This window comes from Sminthopsis crassicaudata, chromosome 1 (genome assembly GCF_048593235.1).
Source record: "Sminthopsis crassicaudata isolate SCR6 chromosome 1, ASM4859323v1, whole genome shotgun sequence".
Lineage (NCBI taxonomy): Eukaryota > Metazoa > Chordata > Mammalia > Dasyuromorphia > Dasyuridae > Sminthopsis > Sminthopsis crassicaudata.
In genome coordinates, this window is record NC_133617.1 from 273,786,634 (window position 1) to 273,812,112 (window position 25,479).

General features: G+C 34.9%; 1 protein-coding gene across 2 annotated transcripts in view; it reads left to right on the forward strand.

Annotated features, from left to right (window-relative positions):
• The window catches only part of DNAJC5B (DnaJ heat shock protein family (Hsp40) member C5 beta), a 106,563-nt gene that overhangs the window by 59,386 nt on the left and 21,698 nt on the right, over positions 1–25,479 (forward strand). For both annotated transcript variants that reach the window (XM_074278795.1, XM_074278796.1), the window contains one exon: positions 236–363. In XM_074278795.1, the coding sequence (XP_074134896.1) occupies positions 236–363 (128 nt within the window). The remainder of the gene's footprint in view (positions 1–235; positions 364–25,479) is intronic.

Sequence of the window (25,479 nt, forward strand, 5' to 3'; positions counted from 1 at the left end):
GCAGTCTCTTACTTTACATGCAGTCTCAGGCCGATGAAATTTGCAGAGCCACATGTTTCATTTAATGCAGTTTCAAGGTTCCCGCCAGGCTTTTTGAACGGCTGCTTTGCAACTGGCACACAAAATCTATTCCAGGGGATTTTGCAAAGGGATTTTAAAAAACCAAACATCCCTGTTCAGAACATAGAACCCGGTGTGTGTAACTTTTGTGGTTATTTTTTCTCCGGTTTTGCAGTCTGGGCAATATACAAGTCAGATGGCTGACCAAAGACAGCGGACTTTGTCGACATCTGGAGAAGCTTTATATGAAATTCTTGGTCTACAGAAGGGGGCATCACAAGAAGAAATTAAGAAAACCTACAGGTACAGATAAAGTGCAGTGATGGCATTTCCTGTGGGGCTAGTGACTCCTATTTTGTGATTGATTTGGTGCCACTGATGAAAGAAAATACATCTCCAGCCAATACCAGATCATTTAGGACCTCATGACCTATCTGTTCTAAGATATTTGGAAATGTAGGTCTTGGAGATTGAACATAAACTCCATAAAAGTAAGACCGTTTATTTCATTTTATTAATATTTGCATCCTCAGGATCTAGTAGAATACTTGCTGTTCTGGGCATTTAATGAAGTACTCCTTGATTGATTGATTGATTTATCCAGAAGAACTGGCCTCACAGTGGAATTCTGTTATAATCTCAAGCTTAGAGGACAAGGATAATAATATAGGTATCTTAAGTTTTCAGTATAACAATGAGACAGAAAGACTCTATAGTATGCTAGGGAATCATGATTTGATCTGTTGCATATGGCAGAGGAAGGCACAGAATAGAAGGCCTTGTTTGACAGTGTGAGCTGAGAATAAAATATTCCTGAATAAAAGTAATTTAGGAAGAAGTTTGTTAAGTCACCCAACAGAGAGGAGAGCTGAAAAAAAAGTGGCTTGTTGACCCCAAATCAAGTTGCATATTATATAGGATACAATAAAGGAGAAAAGAAAGTAGCTGATTGGTTAAAACATAATAAGTTTTCCAAATAAGGCACTTAGGTTCATTAAACTTCACATAGGTTAATTTAAAATGTGCTTCTCAGAAAACCAAAATTTAGTGAACTTTCCCAACATCAATCTTTGGATTTCTTGAAGTTTTCTGTGGTAATTATGAGCTGGGGTCCCAGTCAAGCATTTAGTCTAATTATCTAACATGAATGGTTTCTTGTCATGCAAAGTTAGAATCAAACAATGAAATAATTAACAATCCTATAATTCAGTACTTAATAATTTAATCTAAGAATTGGTAACTAATAATTTTTACCTATATCTTATAGCAGAGCTCTTCTTAAGCTTTAAAAGCTCTATCTTCTCACACCTGCCTGGTTTTCTAGTTAGCTCTATCTTAAGCAAAGAATGCAATATTCTGTGCTTGGGAGCTCCAGAGCTCAGTTATATATATATATTTATATTTACATGGGAAGAAGCAATGTAGTCAGAGTCAGAAGACCCAAGTTCAAGGTCTCTTTGTGTGAATCTTGTGTGAACTGGGATAAGCCCTTCCTCTATAAAGTGGAGGGTTCACTCTCATGTTCTTTCTAGCACCAACATTTTATTAAATACTAATTAGAAAGGTTATTTTCAAATTAAAACAATTCATGCTTTTTATTAAATATTATAAAGCATTTTTAAACATTTTCAGTTTTTTGTTTTTTAAATGAATTTGATGATGTCTGAGGTACCTAACTTCTATGATGGTGTTAATTTCTTTCTTCAAGTCCGAAACCTACACTTTCTCTACAACTCTCATGTTGGCAGTTACCGATTTATTCACCAAGTAACAATTCAGTATTTAATTCACATTAATTACCTTATACTAATTTTAAACTTATTTTTCTTCAGTTTATTTAAAAGGAAGGACCTAGAGTAAATAACAAAGAATCGAGCATGTTTAGCCAAAGGAGATCTAAGAAGCTTCATTTCTGAGGGGAAAAGTCTGTCTACTGTTAAAAAAAAATTCTTGCAGTATGGTTCTGCTGACCTGCTGTGTGGGCATAAGCGAGGAACTTAGCCCATTTATATCTTGCTTTTTCCACTTCTAAGAAAGAAGGATCATAGTGCAATAGTTGGAATGGACCTAAAAAAGCCATCTGTTCTGGCCCCATTTTATAGCAGAGAAAATGGAAACAAACAGGAAAGTTAAATGAGTTACTGAAGGTTGCAGAGAGTGAGTTGTAGAATTAGACTTGGAACCCAGGACCTTCTGACTCTCAAACCAGTATTCTTTCCACTACACCATATTGTCTTAAATAGGAAATTCTCTGCCTTCCAGGCTATTTTTATACATCTTAAAAGGAAGGAACAATCTGTTGATTTGGTCTGACCAATTCAAAGGGGGAAAAAACCCAAAAAACTTTTATCTTAGCCAAAAGTCCAAAAACCAATGAATTAGGCTGTAATTATATGGGATAAATGACTCAAACAAGAAACTAAACATATAATACAATTTAGAAACTCCTTCCAAAGAGTCTTTGACCTAAACTGGATGTTTCAGCCCACCATCACAAATGGTGCAAACTGAGATTTCCACCATGATACAGAAGTGCCAATTTGGTTATAGAAAATTGTTACGATAGCAATGATGGTCCAAATGACAAGGGATTTTCATCTCCTGTTCCACGTGAGTGTCTAATGAAGACAAAATTTTTGTCTCTTTGTATTTTGCTATATTTTTCCAAAGCAAATATTCCCTTAAGCTGCAAGAGGAGGAACTGAGAGGGAGGTATTGTTACCTGTCTGATATGAATCTCCTGTCTTGACTCATTAAAAGTGACTCCCAAATCCTTGGTTTTGCCCACCCTTTCATATCAACAAATCACTCCTACCCAAAGAAGCAACATTATGTAGGTGACAATGTTTCAACAACAGTCCCCAACTTGCTTCAAACAGCAAACCACTTCTATTGAACAATATCTTTTAAAAATCTATCTTGTTCAAGTGAATGTGACTTATAATAGCTTTTCTTACTGTTTTTTAATCAAAAAATTATGGGTCATTTCCTAATTAAGGTTCTAATTGTGCTGGGTTGTTTACAAGTTTTATTAATTATAATATAAAGCCTTTTCATGTAACTCACATCTTGCTATTAATTTTGTTTTAATATCACACAAATATTATTTTTTCCACTGATTGGGATAATAGTATGCTGCCAAAGGCATTCACATCTGCCTAAGTGACACATTTGTATTCTATCAGGTATTCATAATGTATGAGGGGGCTGAAAATCCACTGAGAATATCAGTCTTACATTCAGGGATCTGGAATAAAGCAGTTGCAATATAGTAAAATTAAAAGCTAAGCAAATAGAATAAAACTGCCAACTGTTTGATCCATAGATTATCCCTTACAACTCTGTTTGGGCTTCTGTAAAATAGCAAATGGAGAAATAGAAGAAATTCAAAAGGAGATTCAAATTTCTAACTGAAAGAAGTTTGTTTTAGTAGAAAAGATCCATATTTTGGTTGTTCCTGTCCAAATCTAAATTCTACTATTCTTTATATCTCATAATCCCTCTTTGGTATACTTTTAAGATAAAGTTTTAAATGTTTTTTAGGTAATATCATATATGTTTTATTCTCTGAAAGATTGTTTTGTCCCTGAATCCAAATATTCTAGTTTTCCCTACTTTAAGAGATTTTTCCATTCTTTTACTTTTCCCTCAACTTCTAAAGGCCTTCTCCATAAACTGTTTTCACAGAACAAGAAAAAGGCGTGTCTATTCTTTCTTCAGGAAATTTACCTAGCTAGAGAACAATGTCCCTACCTTTCATTTATTTTAGGGAGCTAGCCTATCTACTCAAGAATTCTTATAGATTCATAGAATTGGAGGGGAAAGTAATCTTAGATGTTATCAGTTTACAGATGATAAAACTGAAGAACAAAAATCCCAAGATTGCACAGCTGGTAAAGGACCTGATCTAGAATTCAAACTCAAACCCTCCTATTGTCGGAGAATCTTCTAGGGGAGTAAAAATCTCTTCTGTTCCACCTCATCTAAAACAAGATTAAATTGATGAGCCATCTAATGCACATGGATCTCTTCCCTTCCCTCAGATGGCTTAGCTTATAGAGATGAACATATCATGCTCGTAATGCATCAGTTCTTGGGGCATTATTTTAAAGGTCTGCCTGCTTGCTCTCCACAGAGGAGAACAAAGGGATAATAAAAAGAATGAGAGAATGTATTTAAAGAGCCTTGGCACAAGACAGCTATCAGATATTGAATGGATTTGTATAATATTACTATGATCTCTTGTAGTTTTGCAACATTGCAGATGCAGTAAGGCTGCATTTGTACTCAATGTCATGTGCCCTCTGATGGTTAGGTAGTTCATAGTCTAGAAGACTTAATTATGAAATAAATTCCTCATCTATATTTCCAAGTCCCTTAAGCCCATTGTTAATATGATCCCCAATATCTCATTATTAGCATCATCTCATTTAATCTTCTTAACAGTGGAATTAAGTGGAAGCAGATACCATGTCCCTTTTTTGGGCTTAGTGGATGTGACATGGGAACACAGAAATTCCTTTAAGTGTCTCTCTGATTGAAATTCTTCACTTGACACTTGACAGTTTTAAACTTTACCGAGTAGCAATTCATTTGTGTTAATGAATCCTTAATGTACAAATATTTCATAAGACAAACACCTATGAGAGAATGAAGGCCCACTAGTCATTCACACTTTTTACTTGGTTTAACTAGATTTCTTCTAAAATTATTGAGTTATGATTTATGGTTCAGATCTTTGATTGGTGAGACAATAGGAGAGAGGAAAGTTATATTGAAGCCTGGAACATCCTGAAGAAGAGTTGAAAAGCCTAGAAGATAGAATGTTAAAATGAGAGATTTTGTGCACACCAAGTGTCCAGGAGGTTGGAGGACAGAAAACACAGTGGATGAGAAAAGAACAAGAAAAGGGAAGTGGGAAAGCACCAAAGATAATTTTACTTATTTCTCAATTTTGCTTAGCCCCTTTCCCTGTCATATTGAGACCAAAACTGAAGCACCAAAGAATTGCGACTTGATTGCTATCAATTTTCAACTTGCCTTTGAGCTAATCACATAGTGATTATTCAGTACAATGCATACAAAGTTTGGAATTCATTTTATTTATGTGATTAATATTCAAGCATATGACTTGATTCAGCATAAGAAGTTGATCTGAGCCAAGCTAGTATCAGCTGGCAGGTCTTTAGCAATATATGGATCACCGGACACTTTGGCTGCATTTGATTAAATGGCTGTTATACTTGTTAAATGACAGGACATATGGAGAGGAATGCTGTGCTTTCATTCCAAAGTTAGTAAGTTGTTAATATATACCACCTGCTGTTACCTAATTATAGCTGAAGCTGGTTAGGCAGATCTAAATACCTAGCAGTCACTAGGTTTGTCCTAGTTTCTCTAAGAAAGAATCTGAGTACCTAGCAATCACGAGATTTGTCCTAGTTTCTCTAAGAATATCACAATTTCAAAGCAAAAAATCTTGTTTCCAATCTTTTTCTGGGTTGTATATAGTGATAGGGCAATGATACCCCTTTGCTACTGTTTAGTCCAAGACAGCTCAGGATATTGAGTGAATAGCAAGAAAAACTGCTTCATTTTTCAAGAATCTGGGATTTCATCTGTATAGGTATCTTATCTATCTTTCCCTGCCCTTTCTCCCTTTCAGTTTCTTTTGCATATACGATCACAGGTTTTTTTTTTAATAATTATAACTTTTTATTGACAGTACATATGCATGGGTAATTCTTTACAACATTATCCCCAGCACTCACTTCTGTTCCAATTTTTCCTTTCCCTCTCTCCACCTCCTCCCCTAGATGGCAAGCACTCCCATACATATTAAATATGTTATAATATAACCTAGATACAATATATGTGTATAGGACCGAACAGTTCTCTTGTTGCACAGGAAGAATTGGATTCAGAAGGTAAAAATAACCTGGGAGGAAAAAAAATGCATACAGTTTACACTCATTTCCCAGTGTTCCTTTTCTGGGTGTGGCTGATTCTGTCCATCATTGAGCAAATGGAACTGAATTAGATCTTGTCTTTGCCGAAGATATCCCCTTCCATCAGAATACATCCTCATACAGTATTGTTGTTGAAGTGTATAATGATCTCCTGATTCTCCTCGTTTCACTCAGCATCAGTTGATGTCTCTCCAAGCCTCTCTGTATTCATCCTGCTGGTCATTTCTTACAAAGCAATAATATTCCATAACATTCATGTACCATAATTTACCCAACCATTCTCCAATTGATGGACATCCATTCATTTTCCAGCTTCTAGCCACTACAAAAAGGGCTGCCACAAACCTTTTGGCACATACAGGTCCCTTTCTCTTCTTTAGTATCTCTTTGGGATATAAGCCCAGTAGTAGTACCGCTGGGTCAAAGGGTATGCACAGTTTGATAACTTTTTGGGCATTAATTCCAGATTCTCTCCAGAATGGTTGGATTCTTTCACAACTCCACCAACAATGCATCAATGTCCCAGTTTTCCCACAGCTCCTCCAACATTCATCGTTATTTGTTCCTGTCATCTTAGCCAATCTGACAGGTGTGTAGTGGTATCTCAGAGTTGTCTTAATTTGCATTTCTCTGATCAATAGTGATTTGGAGCACTCTTTCATCTGAGTGGATATAATTTCAATTTCATCATCTGAGAATTGTCTGTTCATATCCTTTGACCATTTATCAATTGGAGAATGGCTTGATTTCTTATAAATTAGAGTCAATTTTCTATATATTTTGGAAATGAGGCCTTTATCAGAACCTTTAACTGTAAAAATGTTTTCCCAGTTTGTTGCTTCCCTTCTAATCTTGTTTGCATTAGTTTTGTTTGTACAAAGGCTTTTTAATTTGATGTAATCAAAATTTTCTATTTTGTGATCAATAATGATCTTTAGTTCTTCTTTGATCACAAATTCTTTCCTTCTCCACAAGTCTGAGAGGTAAATTATCCCATGTTCCTCTAATTTCTTTATGATTTTGTTCTTTATGCCTAAATCATGGACCCATTTTGATCTTATCTTGGTATATGGTGTTGTGTGGGTCTATGCCTAGTTTCTGCCATACTAATTTCCAATTTTCCCAGCAGTTTTTGTTAAATAATGAATTCTTATCACAAAAGTTGGGATCTTTGGATTTGTCAAACACTAGATTGCTGTAGTTATTGACTATTTGTCTTGTGAATCTAACCTATTCCACTGATCAACTAATCTATTTCTTAGCCAATACCAAATGGTTTTGGTGACTGCTGCTTTATAATATAGTTCTAGATCAGGTACAGCTAGGCCACCTTCATTTGATTTTTTTTTCATTAGTTCCCTTGAAAGTCTTGATCTTTTGTTCTTCCATATGAATTTTGTTGTTATTTTTTCTAGGTCATTAAAATAGTTTCTTGGGAGTCTGATTGGTATAGCACCAAATAAATAGATTGGTTTGGGGACTATTGTCATCTTTATTATATTCACTGTGCCTATCCAAGAGCACTTAATATTTTTCCAATTATTTAAATCTGACTTTATTTGTGTTGGAAAGTGTTTTATAATTTTGCTCATATAAGTCCTGACTTTCCCTTGGCAGATAGATTCCCAAATATTTTATGCTATCGACAGTTATTTTGAATGGAATTTCTCTTTGTACCTCTTGCTGTTGGATTTTGTTGGTGATGTATAAATGTTGAGGATTTATGTGGGTTTATTTTGTAGGATCACAGTTCTTAAGCAGGAAAAGTCCTCACAAACAATCTAATCCAATTCTGTCATTATATAGATAAGACAAGTAAGGCTCAAGGAGCCAACATCACCAAGGTAATTAGTGTCAGAGACAGGATTTTAACTCAGATCCCACACTAAAAGCAAGGCTTTTTCCCCTTTTGACACATGGCCTCCCATATCACTCTAGGCATATTGTTCCTTAGGAGATATTGAATAAGGGAATTAAGGGAGGACCTTTATTTCATTTCAACTTGAGATAAAAGATAATAAATGTTTATTTTGTCTTATGACATAATGACATAATGTTATGATGTATGACATAATGTTAGGACTTTTGATGTTGGTCCTGGGTAAGCTAGGAGGTAAGCCTGCCTGCTGCTCTTCCCATAGAAAGAATGGTTGAAATGCTACTTGACTTTAAGCCATTTACCTCAGGTTTCATCTATAAAATAGAGGGATTCAACTAGGTCAGCATAGGATAGTAGTTAGAAAAATGGATTTAGAAACAGAAGACCAGGGCTCAAATTCTGCTTCTGTTACCAGGAGAATCTTGAAGCAAATCACTTTCCTTTCCTGGGTCCTAGTTTTCTCATTTGTAAAGCTCCTTTCCTGTTCTAAATCTTGGCCCTTTCCTGTTTGGTATCAGGATATTGAAAAGGTTTATAGAGAGTGACATCTAGGTTACCTTGTTTATGAGGCTAATTTTTTTCACTAAAAATTTTTTAAATTGTAATTTATTTTTTATTGTTTTTAATTTTTAATTATTTTTTTATTTTTCCAAATTCAAGCAAAAATAGTTTCAAAATTCACCTTTGCAAAATCTTGTGTTCCAAATTTTTCTCCTTCACCTTTTCCCCCTCCCCTAGATACCAAGCAATTTAATATAGATTAACCTTATATCATGTGCAATTCTTCTAAGGATATTCCATATTCATCATGTTGTGCAAGAAAAATCAGATCAATAGGGAAAAAAAATCCATGAGAAAAAAAATAAGCAAAGAAAGGACCCCCCCCCAAAAAATGGTGAAAATACTATTCTGTTTCCCTTTTTGATCTAAAGTAGGAAGTGCAGTTTTCTAAGGTTTCAAATTCATTTCATCACTCTTCACTGCTTCATGTTGAATTTTCTGGAAACAACAAAACAAAACTTCTCTGAAGTGCCTCCAAACCACGCAAAGTGAAGAAAATTCTGCTTTTACCCTGAGCAGGAAGAAATTCAATTATCATAGCACCTTCCCTCCCCTGCCCCCAAATAAATGTAGTCTGAGGTGTTTTTATCCATATTTATCAGTCATTACAGGTAAAGTCAGAGGCTGTTCATGAATAAAATAGAAGTGTCAGAGGGACTCATATCCAGTGGGAGAAGGGTAAATATTTGCAAGATCAAATGATGACTCAAACTCAGAGATTAATTTTAATTAATCCTTTATCAAACACTAATTTGTTTCCTGAATCTTAAATATTTCTATTAAGGAAGGAAGGATGGTACCACATGCTCAGTCTTGTTGAGTTCAAGTCCTTGATCCTGTCAATGCCACTCTCATTCCTTTCTATCAATTAAGCACAGTTGTAGTTTATAGCATATACATATATATATATATATATATATATATATATATATATCATTATAAGATTATAGCATATATATTCAATGATTTTTGCATTTATTCATTCAAATAATATTTATTTAACCCCTACTATGTCTATCACATACACACACACACATACATATATCCCTCAATAAACTTCCAATGGTTCCCTATTACCTTCAAGATCAAAATAAAATTCTATTTTTGGTTTTTAAAGCTCCTTACAACCTATCTTTTCTCTAACTTTTCCAGGTTTGTTATACTTTATTTTCTTCCACAATTCACTGGTCTTCTTGCGGTTTCCCAAACACACATGGCTTCTGACTCCAATACTGGCTGTTCCTATTTCTTCCTCCCCACTGCCTCTTGGTTTTCTCGCCTAAGATTTAATTCAAATTCCACTCTTTTCAAAAAGACCTTTCCCATTTTTCCCACATCGTCCATGTTTCCTGTGAGACTATCTTCTAATTGCCACATATGTATCTTATATGTGTATCAAAGAGTTCCCTCTTGCCAAAGTTTTGCTGTCAGGGCTGACTTTGTAGGAAGGATTCTGTTTGGACTAGATAGGCTTTGAAGTCTTAATGAAGATTCTATAATTCTGATTCAAAGTTCAGAAGTCCAAGTTGGGCAAGACTAGGATATACTCACATTGTAAAGGCATGGGTCAAGTTCAAATCTCTCTCTCACACACACACACACACACACACACACACACACACACACACACACACACACAAACAACAACAACAACAACAACAACAACAACAACAACAACAACAACAACAACAACAACAACAACAGTGTTTAAGGATTCCCCAGAGTGAGGGACTTGGGTCTAGCATCTGGGTATGTGACTGACTTTTCTGGAGGATTTTAAGCATCCTTCTGTGTCTGGAAGAATAGAGGCTGACAGATGTGAGTTACTCCATGTATAAAACAGAATTCTCTACTTGTTGGTGATTTTACTGGACAATGTAGAAAGTCATCTGGTCATAAATCTAATATAACTTCTAAGTTGCTTCTACTAGCCCATCATCATAATTTGTATTCCTGGTTGTTATAGAAGTTATACATGTCCAAGTCAATTAATAGTTGAATTAAGATTTTTGGATACAGAATTGGAATTGAATCTATTAGGTTATTTTAAAAATCTTATGATAGACAGAATCAGCTACACCCAGAGAAGGAACACTGGGAATTGAGTGTAAAAACTGTTTGCACTATTGTCTTTCTACCCAGGTTACTTTTACCTTATGAATCCAATTCTTACCGTGCAACAAGAAATTTGGTTTTACACACATATATTGTATCTAGGATATACTGTAACACATTTAACATGTATGGGAATGCCTGCCATCTAGGGGAGGGGGTGGAGGGAAGGAGGAGAAAATTTGGAACAGAAGGGAGTACAAGGGATAATGTTGTAAAAAAATTACCCATGCATATGTACTGTTAAAAAATTATAATTATAAAATTAATAAAACAAATCTTATGTTTGATTTGTAGCATTTTGAAGCAAAATTTTAGTCAAAATATACATCATATCAAATGGGCATGCTTTCTTAGACTTTTTGACAGCTAGGTGATACAGTGAATAGAACACTTGACTATCAGTCCAGAAAACCTGAGTTCAAACCCTGCTTCAAACATTTATTAGTTGTGTGACTGAACAAATATTTTAACTTCCTAGCCTGAGTTTCTTCATAATTAAAATGGGAATAATAATAAATGGCACATATTTCCAGATTTGTTGTGAGGATAAAAAAATTATGATATTTGTAGAGTGCTTTGCAGACCATATATTATATAAATGCTATTTATTATATCACTATAATTGTCATTATTATTGTGATGAAATTTTATTCTACACGTATATGTGTTTGTATGTTTTATGAGGCAAAATAGCTCAGTCCATAATCTTAAAACCAAATGGTCATGATATATGACATTTAAGTATTGTTATATTTATATTTTGAAAGAATGGGGCTATAGATATCCTTTCTTTTGGATATATTGTGGCTTCTCCATGTTTCATGAGTTGCCACAATTAAAAAAAAAAAAATTAATGCACGGCCAACCAATCCTCTGGTGGTAAAGCTCTCTCTACACTTAGCTAGACTGGTCCTTAGATAACAGGTACACAATCTTCCACCAGCCCCATACTTGAAACATTTCACTTTTGGCAAAACATACCAGATCTTGAATTCAGATGGCATAGCACCTGAGATTCCAGTAACACCTCCACTCTACAGTAAAATATCAGAGCGGGGCCAAAAGCTGTCTCCTTAATCACATAGAGTGACACTTGATATGTATCACTTTATTCCTGAATGAAGCTTTATGGCTGGACAAATCCCCAGTGATACAGATTTTAAGAGCTGCTAAAAGGCGTTGTTAAAGGATAGCTATGGTAGATCAGTGTCACAACTCATAAATCCTAATCATCCTCATGAACAAAAGAGATAAAAAAGACTTTGCTTGGTTCTAGAGAGGTTCTAAAGTAGACATTAAAAGGAGCCCAATTTTAGCTCATTACCAGGCACAGATTCCCTATCAATTAGACTTTGGATATATTCTATCTGAAAATGGAATAGGTCATCTTGTGAGAAAAAAAGGACCCCACTACTCAAAATGGGAAAACAAAATATGAGCATACTATAGAGAGGATTCATTTATAAGGTGTAGAAAAGGTGGACCAGGCAACCTCTTCATGGCCTTTCCAACCTAGGATTCCATCCTCCAATGAATTAAAATTATGTTTCAAATATTGAGTATAACATTCATTATATTTCTACAAAGAAATAATCTTCATTGGTTTGAGGAGTTTTACAACATATCTTTTTGTTATGCAATTAGTTATATTTCATTGAAATATTAATGGATATTTTAATGAAGCTTCTATAAATAAAATGTCCATTTTTTTTCAGGGAACTTCATAGTTCCCTCTTATAATTCTATGGGAATAGTTGAATAAAATCTAGGATAGGACATTCCCAAAGGGCTAGTTAGTGACTATTGGTGAAAACTACTTGAAATCAACCTCCATTATTGACATTTAAGATTTTCAAAATTTGGAGTTGATTTTTGTCTACACAAAGTTCTACTTCAAAAGATTTTGTCATAGAGTTGGTTCTGGCTTCCCAAATGTTATATATAGAAAGTATAAAGTTTGGCAGAATTCATCAGGCTGATGTTTATAAACACAGTCCTGGCAGCATCTTACAGTGGGATAGAGTCTTGGATTTAACTTTTCTTAGCCTCAGTTTCCTGATATAATGGGGGTAATATTGGTACCTACCTTGCGGAGCTGTTGTGAGGATAAAATGAGGTACTATTTGCAAAGTGCTTTGCAAATCTTAGAATATATGTAAATGCCAGCTATTATTAAAGTAATTCCTATCTTAAGGCCCATTAATATGAGACTTCTTGGCTGGAGATAAAAGCCCTGGCCCTTGTGAGAAGCAAAACAGATTTGTTGGTAGAAAAATTTCAGTTCTCAGTCATTTCCCCTTTTGTGATTCAAGAGGAAATTCCCTTTTGGGACTCCCCAAATAAAAATCTTCAAGTGTGGCATCAGCTTTCAACTTTGAGAGAGAAAATAGAGTAACTAATCCCACTTAAAGTTGCTAAAGGAAAGAATCTGGGAAGACATGAAAGGATCTTGAAGTCTTCATCATGTCCCTATTTCCAACTTGCTATTCTAGAGACTCTGGGGAGTTTTCCTCGGTGAGAGGAAGGACAATCTCTCTTGATTAAGCTGAGTAATCTTGCTCCCAATGGGAGAGCTTCTTCATTTTGTATTGTCTGGTGTATATTTTCTATGCCTATGTTTCCTGATTTCTTGTTTTGCTATGATTTGAATAAATTGGCTTCTTTGCTACATGTGTTCATGGAGGAATTGGTATGTGGTTAGCTTGGAATCCTACCTTCCACTCAATCATATTCCATAAATGAAAAACATTTGAGAAAGCAGATAGAAATACTGCTAGCCAATAATCCCAGCTTGTCTCTGAGAACATAGTGGTGCTCTCCAGGGCAGCCTCCGCTTTCCTTTCCTGGCAGGAATTTGTCTCCATTGGAGAAAACTGGAAAGGGTAGGGGTGGAGAAAAAGAATAGAGATGTCTCTTCTTCCTCCCTTTGAGCCATACATGTGGTCTTCTTTCCTACATTTGAGGCACTCTTTTTTCATACATTATTATAATTGTTAATACTTTCTAAAGATAAGCATAGGTGAGTGCAGAGAGACTCATCAGAAAGTATCGATTAATTCCCTGATTATGGCAAACCATGAAACAAATACAAAATGTTCCTCAGTTCTAGGTGACCCTCCTACGATTTATGGTGACAGTTACAAAATGGCAGGAAAATGGGCAAAAAAAGTGATAAGAATCACTATTCCTGGCACTCTATAAGCATTAGCTTAGCTGTTGGTTCTCTTTAAGTGTGAGATCCTTGCCTAGTGGACATAGCCTTAGAGGAATTGAGTCACATGAATGCTGACATTCTTGCTGTAAGAAGACACTGAAAGCTATAGCTAAATGGAAATATGGCTCTCAAGTTTTCCTTAGAGAGGCATATCAAGGAGTTTGTGGAGTTGGTTTTATCCAAAGCCATTAAGAAACATCCTTTCTGATCAATTGTAAAAGACTTAGTTATGCTGATCAAGATAATGATGCAAGACAATTCCTAAGGACTCATGATGAAAAATGATAGCCATCTTCAAAGAGAAAATTGATGCACTCTAAATGCAGATTAAAACATACTTTTAAATTTCTTCATTTTTCTTGGGAGTTTTTGTCTGAGTTTTTTTTTTTTTTTTTCAGCCATGACTAATATGGAAGTATGTTTTACATGACTTCATGTGTAAAACTGATATCAAATTGCTTGCCTTCTCAAAGGAGGGCAATTTTTTTGATAGCTTTTTATTGGCAGTACATATGCATGGGTAATTTTTTACATGATCCCGTGCACTCACTTCTGTTCCAACTTTTTCTTTCCCTCCCTCCACCCTCTCCCCTAGATGGCAGGCAGTCCCATACATGTTAAATATGCTATAGTATATCCTAGATACAATATATGTGTGCAGAAACAAAAGTTTTCTTGTTGCACAGGAAGAATTGGATTCAGAAGGTAAAAATAACCTGAGAAGGAAAACAAAAATGCAAACAGTTCACACTCATTTCCCAGTGGAACCAATTTTTTTTAAATGAATGTTAACAATCGTTTGCATTTAATTGGGAAATATTTAACAAAATAAATTAAAATGTGTTGGAAAAAGAAGCGTCTTTCATGGGATACTTGGTTGCCTTACACTGTATATGATTGTAAAAAGACTACCTTGAAAATAATTGTGGCTTTTGCACCAACATCTGTTGCACAGACTAAGAAGGCAGAGAAATTCTGCAGGGAACTCAGTAAAAATATTTAAATTAAATCAATCAATGCACTTAAATGTTTGATGATTTCAGTACAGATGTGAATATTTCACTGAGAGTACAGTGAAAGATATGCTGAAAATCATAATCCAAAGAGAGGAAATGAGGAATCCCAAATGCTTATTTATAAACTAAGCAGAAATCTTCTAGTTGATTATTATGAATACTTTCTTTGAGAATAGAGTTGGGAGTCAATGGATATGATAAATATTGTACAAAATCATAAATAAAAATGAAAATGATTATATTTGAAGAAATTAAAAATGCTTACTTATGAATGTGAGATCATTTCTGACAGCTGTTTGTATGGATTATAGTCAGATAATAGACTTGTTAAAGCAAAATCAATGCCAAATGATAAGACTAAAAATGAGAACATATGCTATCTAATTAAGGTAATTTCAACTTGATCTATTTAAACAAGTTGTAGATGCTCCATCCCCAAAAGGAAGTCAATAAAAAAGACTCATTAATTTGTAATAGCCCCATTTCCTAAGGAAGTTAACTGATATAAGTCAATTCCTACAGTAAGACCAAAAGTACCTAGAAATTGCTCATCAGTCAAAATCAACAAACATTTTTAAAGTGCCTAATATGTGCTAGAAACTCGATCTCCTTGTTAAGTGGAAAGATAAAGCAATTAAGAGTAATGGTACCTTTGAATACAAACTCATTTGTAAAATTCCATGAAGAAAAGTGGTAAAAGAATATGAGAAGCATCATCACCTTATAAAAAAGTATGGTGTAGCATGGAAGGAAAATTTTATAGAAAGCTTGGTGAATTTTTGGTCAATTAAGTCAACTATCACAAAGATTTTTAAGAGTAAAACACAAAGTAAAATAATGAGGAGACAAAAAATGAAAAAGATCTACAAAAATTTTTACAATAGTTTCTTATAAATATCAATGGAAATAAAATATTTAGTCCCTAAAATTTCAGTGTTATATAAAGAAAAGAAGAAGAAGAAGAAAAAGAAGAAGGAGAAGAAGAAGAAGAAGGAAAAGAAGGAGAAGAAGAAGAAGAAGGAGAAGAAGAAGGAGAAGAAGGAGAAGAAGGAGAAGAAGAAGGAGAAGAAGAAGGAGAAGAAGAAGGAGAAGAAGAAGGAGAAGAAGGAGAAGAAGAAAGAAGAAGAAGAAGAAGAAGAAGAAGAAGAAGAAGAAGAAGAAGAAGAAGAAGAAGAAGAAGAAGAAGAAGAAGAAGAAGGAGAAGAAGAAGAAGAAGAAGAAGAAGAAGGAGAAGAAGAAGAAGAAGAAGAAGAAGAAGGAGAAGAAGAAGAAGAAGAAGAAGAAGAAGAAGAAGAAGAAGAAGAAGAAGAAGAAGAAGAAGAAGAAGAAGAAGAAGAAGAAGGAGAAGGAGAAGGAGAAGGAGAAGGAGAAGGAGAAGGAGAAGGAGAAGGAGAAGGAGAAGGAGAAGGAGAAGGAAGAAGGAGAAGGAGAAGGAGAAGGAGAAGGAGAAGGAGAAGGAGAAGGAGAAGGAGAAGGAGAAGGAGAAGGAGAAGGAGAAGGAGAAGGAGAAGGAGAAGGAGAAGGAAGAAGGAGAAGAAGAAGGAGAAGGAGAAGAAGAAGGAGAAGAAGAAAGAAGAAGAAGAAGGAAGAAGAAAGAAGAAGAAGAAGAAAGAAGAAGAAGAAGGAAGAAGAAAGAAGAAGAAGAAGAAGGAAGAACAAGAAGGAAGAACAAGAACAAGAACAAGAACAAGAACAAGAACAAGAACAAGAACAAGAAGAAGAAAGAAATGAGCACAGCTGAACTAGGCCAAGTATATAAAACAAAAGTCTGTACTAGAGATAATTCAGTTTTGAAGGTTTCAAGGAAATGATTCTCAAGAAATCTGAAAGAAGGGAAAATATGAGACTTAGAATAAAATGTTCAACCTTATTATTAACAAAAAGAAAAGGAACCAAGGAAATATTACCACCAACTCATTTACCTACTTTCCTAATTTTACAACATGTTAAAAAGATCAGTATATGTACTTATTAAGGTCATCCTTGATGAATGGAAATAATTGGGATTTTTTTCAAATGGCATTCAATAGCATATTATATCATTACAGATACACAAATGACCAAAAGCTTTGAAAAATATATGATCCCACTCTAGTTATCATTAATTATTAAAAAGTATTTGCTTAGAAGGAACAAAGTGCCTTAAGGCCTGTGCTCCAACTTTCTTATACACACATTAAAATAATTTGATTCACTGTAAGTTGTAGCAACAAGGATAAGTTTGCTTGATGACCCTTTGATTATAAATAACAAGGCAAAAAATAGTGTTTTTCTCTAGCCTAAGAGATGTTTAGTACAGGGTCCATATCATAGTGAGATTCTTGACAGATGGCTATGATTCTCTCTCTCTTTCTCTTTTTGGTGAGGCAATTAGAATTAAGTGATTTACCCAGGGTCACACAGCTAATAAGTGTTAAGTGTCTGAGGTTACATTTGAACTTAGATCCTCCTGACTTGAGGGCTGGTGCTCTTATCTATTGCTGTTCCCCTAGTTTCTCATTTTTACAGATGAGATGGTACTGATTTTATCAAAGCTTGGAATAATATATACATAATCACTCAAAGGAGTTTGACCTATCTACACTTGGAAAAACTCATTGGATGTAGAATGCCTACCATCCAAAAATCAATATTCTTCAAGGGATGTTGAATGGCTACTATAATATAGGCTTTGCCCATGGAAAATCATTGACTTGAGCCAAATGACAGAGAAGAGACTTTTCAACCTCTCTGGGGAACTGCATATAACCTCTAGTGGGAATAAAATATAACAGACCTAGCCTTAAGGAAGTAGAGAAAGAATCAATTTATGTTATACTGTGATTCATTGAATACCAGACTCAAAACTGAACATCATCCAAAAGGAAGTAAAAAGGTGATGAGCATTAGTAGACTACAATGCTGATGGGCATTAGTAGACTACAAAATATTAACTCACTTAAAAACTGTTTAGAAGAGACTAAAAAATTCCATGAGGAATATATCTATTCAGACAAGGAGTTGTACCAATCATGTAGCATGATCAAGGTTATGTGCTCTATGCAGTGTCAAGACTTCTAGAAGAATGCCTCTAGCATACTGGGTGAACCCTTTCTGGAAGATTTATAGAAGGACATGGCAAGAATCATTAAAGTTGAGAAAGGGGGAATGAATTTTAAGTCTCATCATTTGAGGGAATACCTACTCAATGAAATCACAAGATAGCCAAGCATCAAAGTACAATTTGGTTTTTTAAATGGTGATTACATTGGATACTATTATATACTAATCTACATTTTTAAACAAAGTGACTTTTTAAGAGGATTATGTAGATTTCTGGGAAAGTGGAGATAGAAAATTAATGGAATTAAGAGATGTCATCTTCATTGCCACTAGGGGTCAGTAGTTGATACTAAATACATCAGGAAAAAAGTAATTTTTCAAAAGACAGAATTGTTTCTGTTGTGCACATTTAACTCATCAGACTGAAATCATAAATATATGGACACCCAATACCCAGAGACGATATTAATCATCACTGGGGATGATACTGTTGAAGGATTCTACTTGCAAATGTGATGAAATAAGTGGGCAATAAGGATCTCATGAAGTATATTTTACATGCTCCATGATGATTCTCAATTTATAGATTATGTGGAATCTGTTTGTTATATAATATCATAATCAAGATGTGGTTCCAATCAGGTTTTAGAAGTAGGCAGTTTACTAGGCTAAGACTCCTTAAGAATTCTTTCCTTTTTAGTACTTCTCCTACATCCCTATCCCTACTCAGGACTGGACTGGGATCCTTGCGATTTTCAGATATATTTAGAATTTAAACTCATAAATTGTTAACTCCCTGAGGGCAGGGATTTTTTTCTTTAGTATCTCTAAATTATTGAAAATAAGTAGTTTTTAAAAATTTTTTGAATTGGCGTGTCTATATTAAGTCTGATATCCTTCTGATATCAAAAGAGTTTCTATCACTCTAGAAAAGTGGGTGGTATAGCAAAGTATGAAAAAAATGTGTATTCATTGGTCGGGAAATAGTTGGAAAAGTGATGACATATGAATGTAATGGAATGTGTTCAGTACAATATGATACCTGTATTCTGAAGAATACAAAAAGGCACAAGAAGAGTTGTATGACTCAAGGTGAAATAAGTAAAATTTGTACAACTAAGAACAATCGATGTTAATATTTACAGCATTGTAAATATTGTTCTTCAGTCATTTTCAGTTGTGTCTGACTCTTCACGATCCCATTTGGAGTTTTCTTAGAAAAGATAGTGGAGTGTTTTAGCATTTTCTTCTCCAGGTCACTTTTCAGATGAAGAAACTGAGGCAAACTGGCTTAAGCACAAGATCACATAGCTACTAAATGTCTGAAGCTGTTTTTGAATTCAGGTCTTCTTGACTCCAGGCCTGGCATTCTATCCACCTGTACCACCTAGCTGCCCATTATAAATGCAAATATCATTATTAAGAGGAAGAACTCTGAGTGGCTTAAAAAATAAAAAAACAAAAACAAAAAGAAAAAAAAAAAAAAAAGAAAGGTGGTCCTGGAGAAGGGCAATGAAATCTTGCTTCTTCATGAGAAATGAGAGGTAGAGAGATAGAGAACAAACTATGCTATATACAATATTCATTAAATCAAGTGGGAAGCAGTCTTCTATCATAGCGATCAAGCAAAAACTAAAGGTAGTTTCATAGAGAGAAGAGGAAAGAATTTGATTTGTATTGACTATGAGTTTGACCGAAGCAGTATCCCTTGATAACTTGTTGAGAGCTCCATGTGAGAATGAGACCAAAGGTCAGGTTGCTTTAGCCAATAGTTTGCTATTCCTTTTGTGGGAGATTAGGAGCATCCCAGGATCATATTTCTATCCTCTGTACCCTGACCTTTCTGTGAGACTCTGTAATGTTTTTATATCTTTCTATGGAGTTGCTAGTTAAAACATTTTGTAAAATCCAATTCTTTTTTGTAGGTAAGCAAAGGGAAAGCAGGAGGCATTGATGCTAAAACAAGGCATAATCTAGTGGCAACAACAGAGAGATGCAAAAGAGTTTAACCCTAAGAGTTTTATGGATACAGTGAATAGATTATAGATTATCATAGAATAAAGAGATCATAAAATTAGAATTGGAGATTATATAGTGCAATCCCCTTACCTTAATAACTATAATGACATAACAATATTAGTAACAAATACTTAGAGAGTGTTTAAGTTTAAAAAGTAGTTTTTATAGATTGTCTCATTTGATCCTCACAATAGCTCTATGAAGTAGAGATTATAATTATTATAATCTTCAGTTTTACAGATCAATAGACTGAGTCTCAGAAAGATGAAGTGAAAGGTTCATCGTTACCCAGTTAGTATCCATTTACCAGAGAAGTAATTTAGTTTATTCAAGGTCAGAGATAATAAGTATGAGAGTTTGGGAGATTTAATTTTGGAATAACAAACTATAAAGGTAAGAGAGGGAGTAGACCAGAACTCCTCCCAGTGCAACTGGAATTAGATCCAGATCTGATTATAGTTTGGCTGATATTTTTTCCCCCAGTTTTGGCTAACCATTTCCTTATAAGCTCCCTTCCCAGGCCTTCTATCTTCATCAACACTGATGTTATGAAGTGTCTGCTCTGTGTAGAATTATGAAAAAAGCTAGAAAATCTGTCTTGAGGAGTCTTTGATATAGTTGGGAAGATGGGCCACATGGGCAAAAGTAAATAATAACAAAAGACAGGCTATATTAATGCTAAGTTAGTAATATGGACAATACTTGATAAAGGAGCTCAGGGGAAGGGATCAATGCAGTTTGGGGAGGAAGGGGAATTTTCATGAGTCTGGTAAAAAATGGAAGTTTTCACTCCAGCTCTGTCACTAGCTGATCTATGTGGGCAAGTCATGTCACCTCTTTTGGACTCCCATTTTTCTCTTCATATTATGCTCCTGGTTTAGTTTTCTTTCACTCTTATAAGTATCTTGCATTTACTTATCTGAGTAAATGTGTTGTATATTATCAGTGGTCTCAAGTTACTGCAAGGTAGGGCAGAATTTTTTTTTAACTTCTGTTTTTGTATCCCTAATACTTAGTAGTTGAAGATGCTGAAAAAAATGCTATTTGAATACAATCATCCCTTCCTTATTGCCCTCCCCCTCAGTTTTCCACCCCTTCCCCCCCAAAAAAAATGTGAATTTTTTTGCCCTTTCCTTTGTGCCAGAGAAGTCTTAATTATTATGGTGCTAAGAGATTAAAATATGTTGATATTATATAATACTATCTTATGTAAATTTCTTAGTTTCTAAACTTTTTTTTTTATGTTGTCCACTGACTGTCACATATTGTCTGCAGCATCTTACAAAACTCCTCAAAAATAGCCATTTAATTTATTTTGCTAACTAGCTGAAACCACCATGGAGAAAGTTGCAATAGGGAAGGAATAACTTGTAAATAAATGAGTCTCTTAGGCTTCTTCCAAACTCAGTCTTGATGATTTTTAATGGTAAAACTTCTATTTAATTTTGAAAGAATAAAACCTTTATAAACTGAGGGCAAAGGGGAGGGGTAACAATGAGCAAAGACTAAAAGGTGGATTTGCTCAGGGGTTAAGGGGTATTCTCTACCAAACTATCTCCTGGTTATTCAAGGCCCAGAGTTAGTCCTATTACTTCACATTGAAGCTTTCCTATGTTCTTTTTTATCCCTAAAATGAATGTAATATGGATCTATACTAAAGAGAGAAGAATAGAAAGAGATGTTCAGGGTCCTCTTTTCTTCCTTCTCTTTCTTCTAAGACAATATGCATTTTTGTGAGTTTTCTATTGAGGAATTCAGAGGAGTTCTCAAATGACTAAACTGTACTGTGGGGAAAACTGGTTCTTAAATAGGTTGTCCTTACTCTGTACTCCATCCCTAATCCCAAGAATAATTTGCAAGATAGAATTTTAGAAACAGTAATCAAAGTAGCAGAAAAATCACTGAATTTGGACTCATTGGACAGGGGTTCAAAAGCCAGTTCCCTCATTAGCTTTGTATTATTGGACAAGTCACCTTAAAAGTAATGGGAGGGAGTCAGACTAAATCCCTAAGCATCCTTCACAGTCCAATCCTAGGCCCTTATTATCTGTAAAATGAGAGAATTGAATTGGATGGCCCCTAAGGTTCCTTTCCCATTCTATTAATTTATAAACTGATTTCACCAGTTGTTGAAGGGAAGCTCATCTTTTTGTGGTAGCAAAGAATTGGAAAATGAGTTGATGCCCATCAATTGGGGAATGACTAAACATGAAGATAATGAAATATTTTTGTTCTATAAAAAATTATGATTAAGCTGACTTTAGAAAGGCTTGGAAAGATTTACATGAACTGATGCTAAGCAAAACAAGCAGAATCAGAAATATATTGTACACAGTACAGCAAAAATACTCGATGATCAGTAACGAATGAAAGACTTGATTCTTCTCAGTGGTTCAGTGATCCAAAACAATCCTAATAGACTTTGGACATCTGGAATAAAGAACTATGGAGACTGAATATAAATCAATATATTCACTTTTTTAAAAAAATGTTCCCCATGGTTTTTTCCCTTTTGCATTGATTTTTTTTTCTCTCACAACATTATTTATAAATCAATGTGTATTAAAAAATAAATAATTTTTTAAAAAAACTTAATATGAAGGGAAGCCCATTCCACTCAGAAGACATTTATTGAATATCTATTGTATGTATTCTACCATCCCAAGGACAGAGAAGTGTGAGTTAGTAACCAACTCACATACATAGATACAAAATTATGACAATTACAGAGTCATTAATGGCATCGCTTTGAATTGTTTTTTCTTCATACTGACCTTGACATAAAATACAAGATTAGTAAGATTTTATTAAATTATCAGATTATAGTGATGCAATGAAAATATCATTTAATATTCTGATTTTGTCAGGAGTAAAGACTAGACACCTATACACACACACACACACACACACACACACACACACACACACACACACATTTTGATTCATCACTATTAAGCACTTCATAGTTCAGCTCTTTTTCTTTTGGTGAAGAGGTGTTTTTTTTGACAGAATTATTGGAGTGGTTTGCTATTTCCTTCTTCAGCTCATTTTACAAATGAGGAACTGAGGTAAACAGTTAAGTGACTTGCCTAGGACCACACTGCTAGTATATATCTAAGGCTAAATTTGAACTCATTTAGATGAGTTCCTAATTACAAGTTCACCTAACTACCTTTCATTGACTTAAGAATTTGTTTAAATCATTTAATTTGTCTTTGTGTCTTCAATACTTCAGTACAGTATCTGTCTTTTAATTAAATATTTGTTGATTGATTGACCATTGAATGAGTGGAATAAGGAGTACCAGACACTAATTTTACTCAACTGATTATGTGTGATCAGAAGCACAGAAGGAATGTGGTGGTCTCCAGGTGGTGGTCTCCATTCATACCATCTTCCCCACTGTCCAGCCCAGAATCAAATGGAAGATGAATGAAGGGCTCTCATAAGGACAAGAATATAAATGGATGAGACTATAAATAACACAGGGTTTATATTCTAATAGAAACATAGAAGTTGTTATGAAATGCATAAAGAATAATGGAACTAGGTGGGGAGCCTTCAGTAATATGATTCTAGCTGTATTCTCTTGTAATGGGGGTGATGTCCCAGCAGCTTCATGTTCTGGAGATTGACTGCTAAGCCCAAAGATTGATGTAAATGAATTCCCCCAAAACTTCTAATATTGGGAATTAGCCACTAGAATCCTTTGCTCAATATTCCAAAAATTGTTGCTAGTTCTTCCGTGCTCTAATTAGCCACAGATACTTATTACTAACTGTGTGACTCTGAACAAGTCACTCTATTTGCTGGACCTGAGTTTCAAATTCAGCCATAGACACTTACTAATTGTGTGACTTTGGACAAGTCACTTAACTCTATTTGCCTCAATTTCCTCATCTGTAAAATGAGCTGGAGAAGGAAATGGCAAACCATTCCAGTATCCTAATTAAGAAAACACAACTAAAACTGAATAACAATTGGCAGAGGAAGTTTCTCATTTAGGAGTTCCATTTAACAATGAAATCAAAAGTCCAGTTTTGATCCCCTATTGGCAGCAGCTACCACGTTCCTTTCCCACTGCTTCCTAGAATCACAGAGGCCATGACCACAATGGGATAGACATTCTGATTGAGCTCCCTAATAGATTCTCCACACAAGGCCCTGAAACTTCAGACCTTGGAAGAAGGTCAGAGAGGGGTTTTCCTGAGATAGTAGCAGAATAACTTTGAAAAGAAGGAACTTTTAATTTTTTTTGTTTTTAATTTTTTACAAGTTGTTAATTTTCAAATATGTGCAAAGATAGTTTTTAGCATTCACCCTTGCAAAACTTCATATTTTGAGTTTTTTTTCCCTCTGTCCCTCCCACCTCTCTCCCCAGACAGCAAGTAATCCAGTATGTTAAACATGTGCAGTTCTTTTATACGTATTTCCACAATTATCATGCTACACAAGAAAAATCTGATCAAAAAGGGAAAAAATGAGAAAGAAAAAAAGCAAGCCAACAGCAATAAAAAAGATGCAGATACTATGTTGTGATCCACCCCCAGTCCCCATAGTCTTCTTTTTGGGTGCAGATAGCTCTCTCCATCACAAATCCATTGGAAGTGGCCTGAAGTTGATCACAAAACTTTTCTGTTGCCCTGTACAATGATCTCCTAGTTCTACTCATTTCATTTAGCATCAGTTCATGTAAATCTCTCCAGGCCTCTCTGAAATCATCCTGCTGATTGTTTCTTACAGAACAATAATATTCCATAACATTCATATTCTATAACTTGTTGAGCCATTCCAACTGATGTGTATCCACTGAGTTTCCAGTTCCTTGCCACTACAAAAAAGAATGCTAGAAACATTTTTGCACATGTGGATCCTTTTCCCTTTTTTATAAATTTTTTTGGGATACAGCCCCAATAGAGACACTGCTGGATCAAAGAAAATGCACAGTTTAGGCATAATTCCAAATTGCTAAGAGAGAAATTTTGAGAAAAATCAGAGTTTTAGCAGAAAATAACAGGCTTTTTGAAGCAACCAAACAGAAATAAGAAAGGTCCTCATGGCACCAGATGAGCAGAAATGGGGACTTTATTTAGGAAGGAAGAAGTAGGAATTGCCAAAGAACCTCATAAAATAGCATAATCAGGACATGGCAAACAGAGATCTTGTCTCTGTCACTTTTGTTTCAAGGGGAAAATAATATGATCTAGGTTGGGGAGAAGCACAGTTCAGAGTTGAATCAGTGAGAATGGAGATAGGAATTCAGAAAACTAGCATTCTTAACAGCAGAAAAATAGTCATAATGGTGCCTTCAATACAATATTGAGCTCCACATCACTAGTTACCACATGTAATCTCAGAGTATCTCTGAATTTCGGAAGGAGAAATAAAAGTAGTAGTATGTAGTAAAGGTAGAGAAGATGCCAGTTTTAGCCAGCCCAGATCAGTGCAGTAGTTAAGGGCATAAACATTTAAAATCTGGAAGCAAAAGGTCGGTTTTTTGTCTCAGCATTTTCTTGCTGCTGATTTGACTACAAGGGACCCTGTTGAAAAAGGGATCTTCAGGGGCAGCTAGGTGATGCAGTAGATAGAGAACCATTCCTGAAG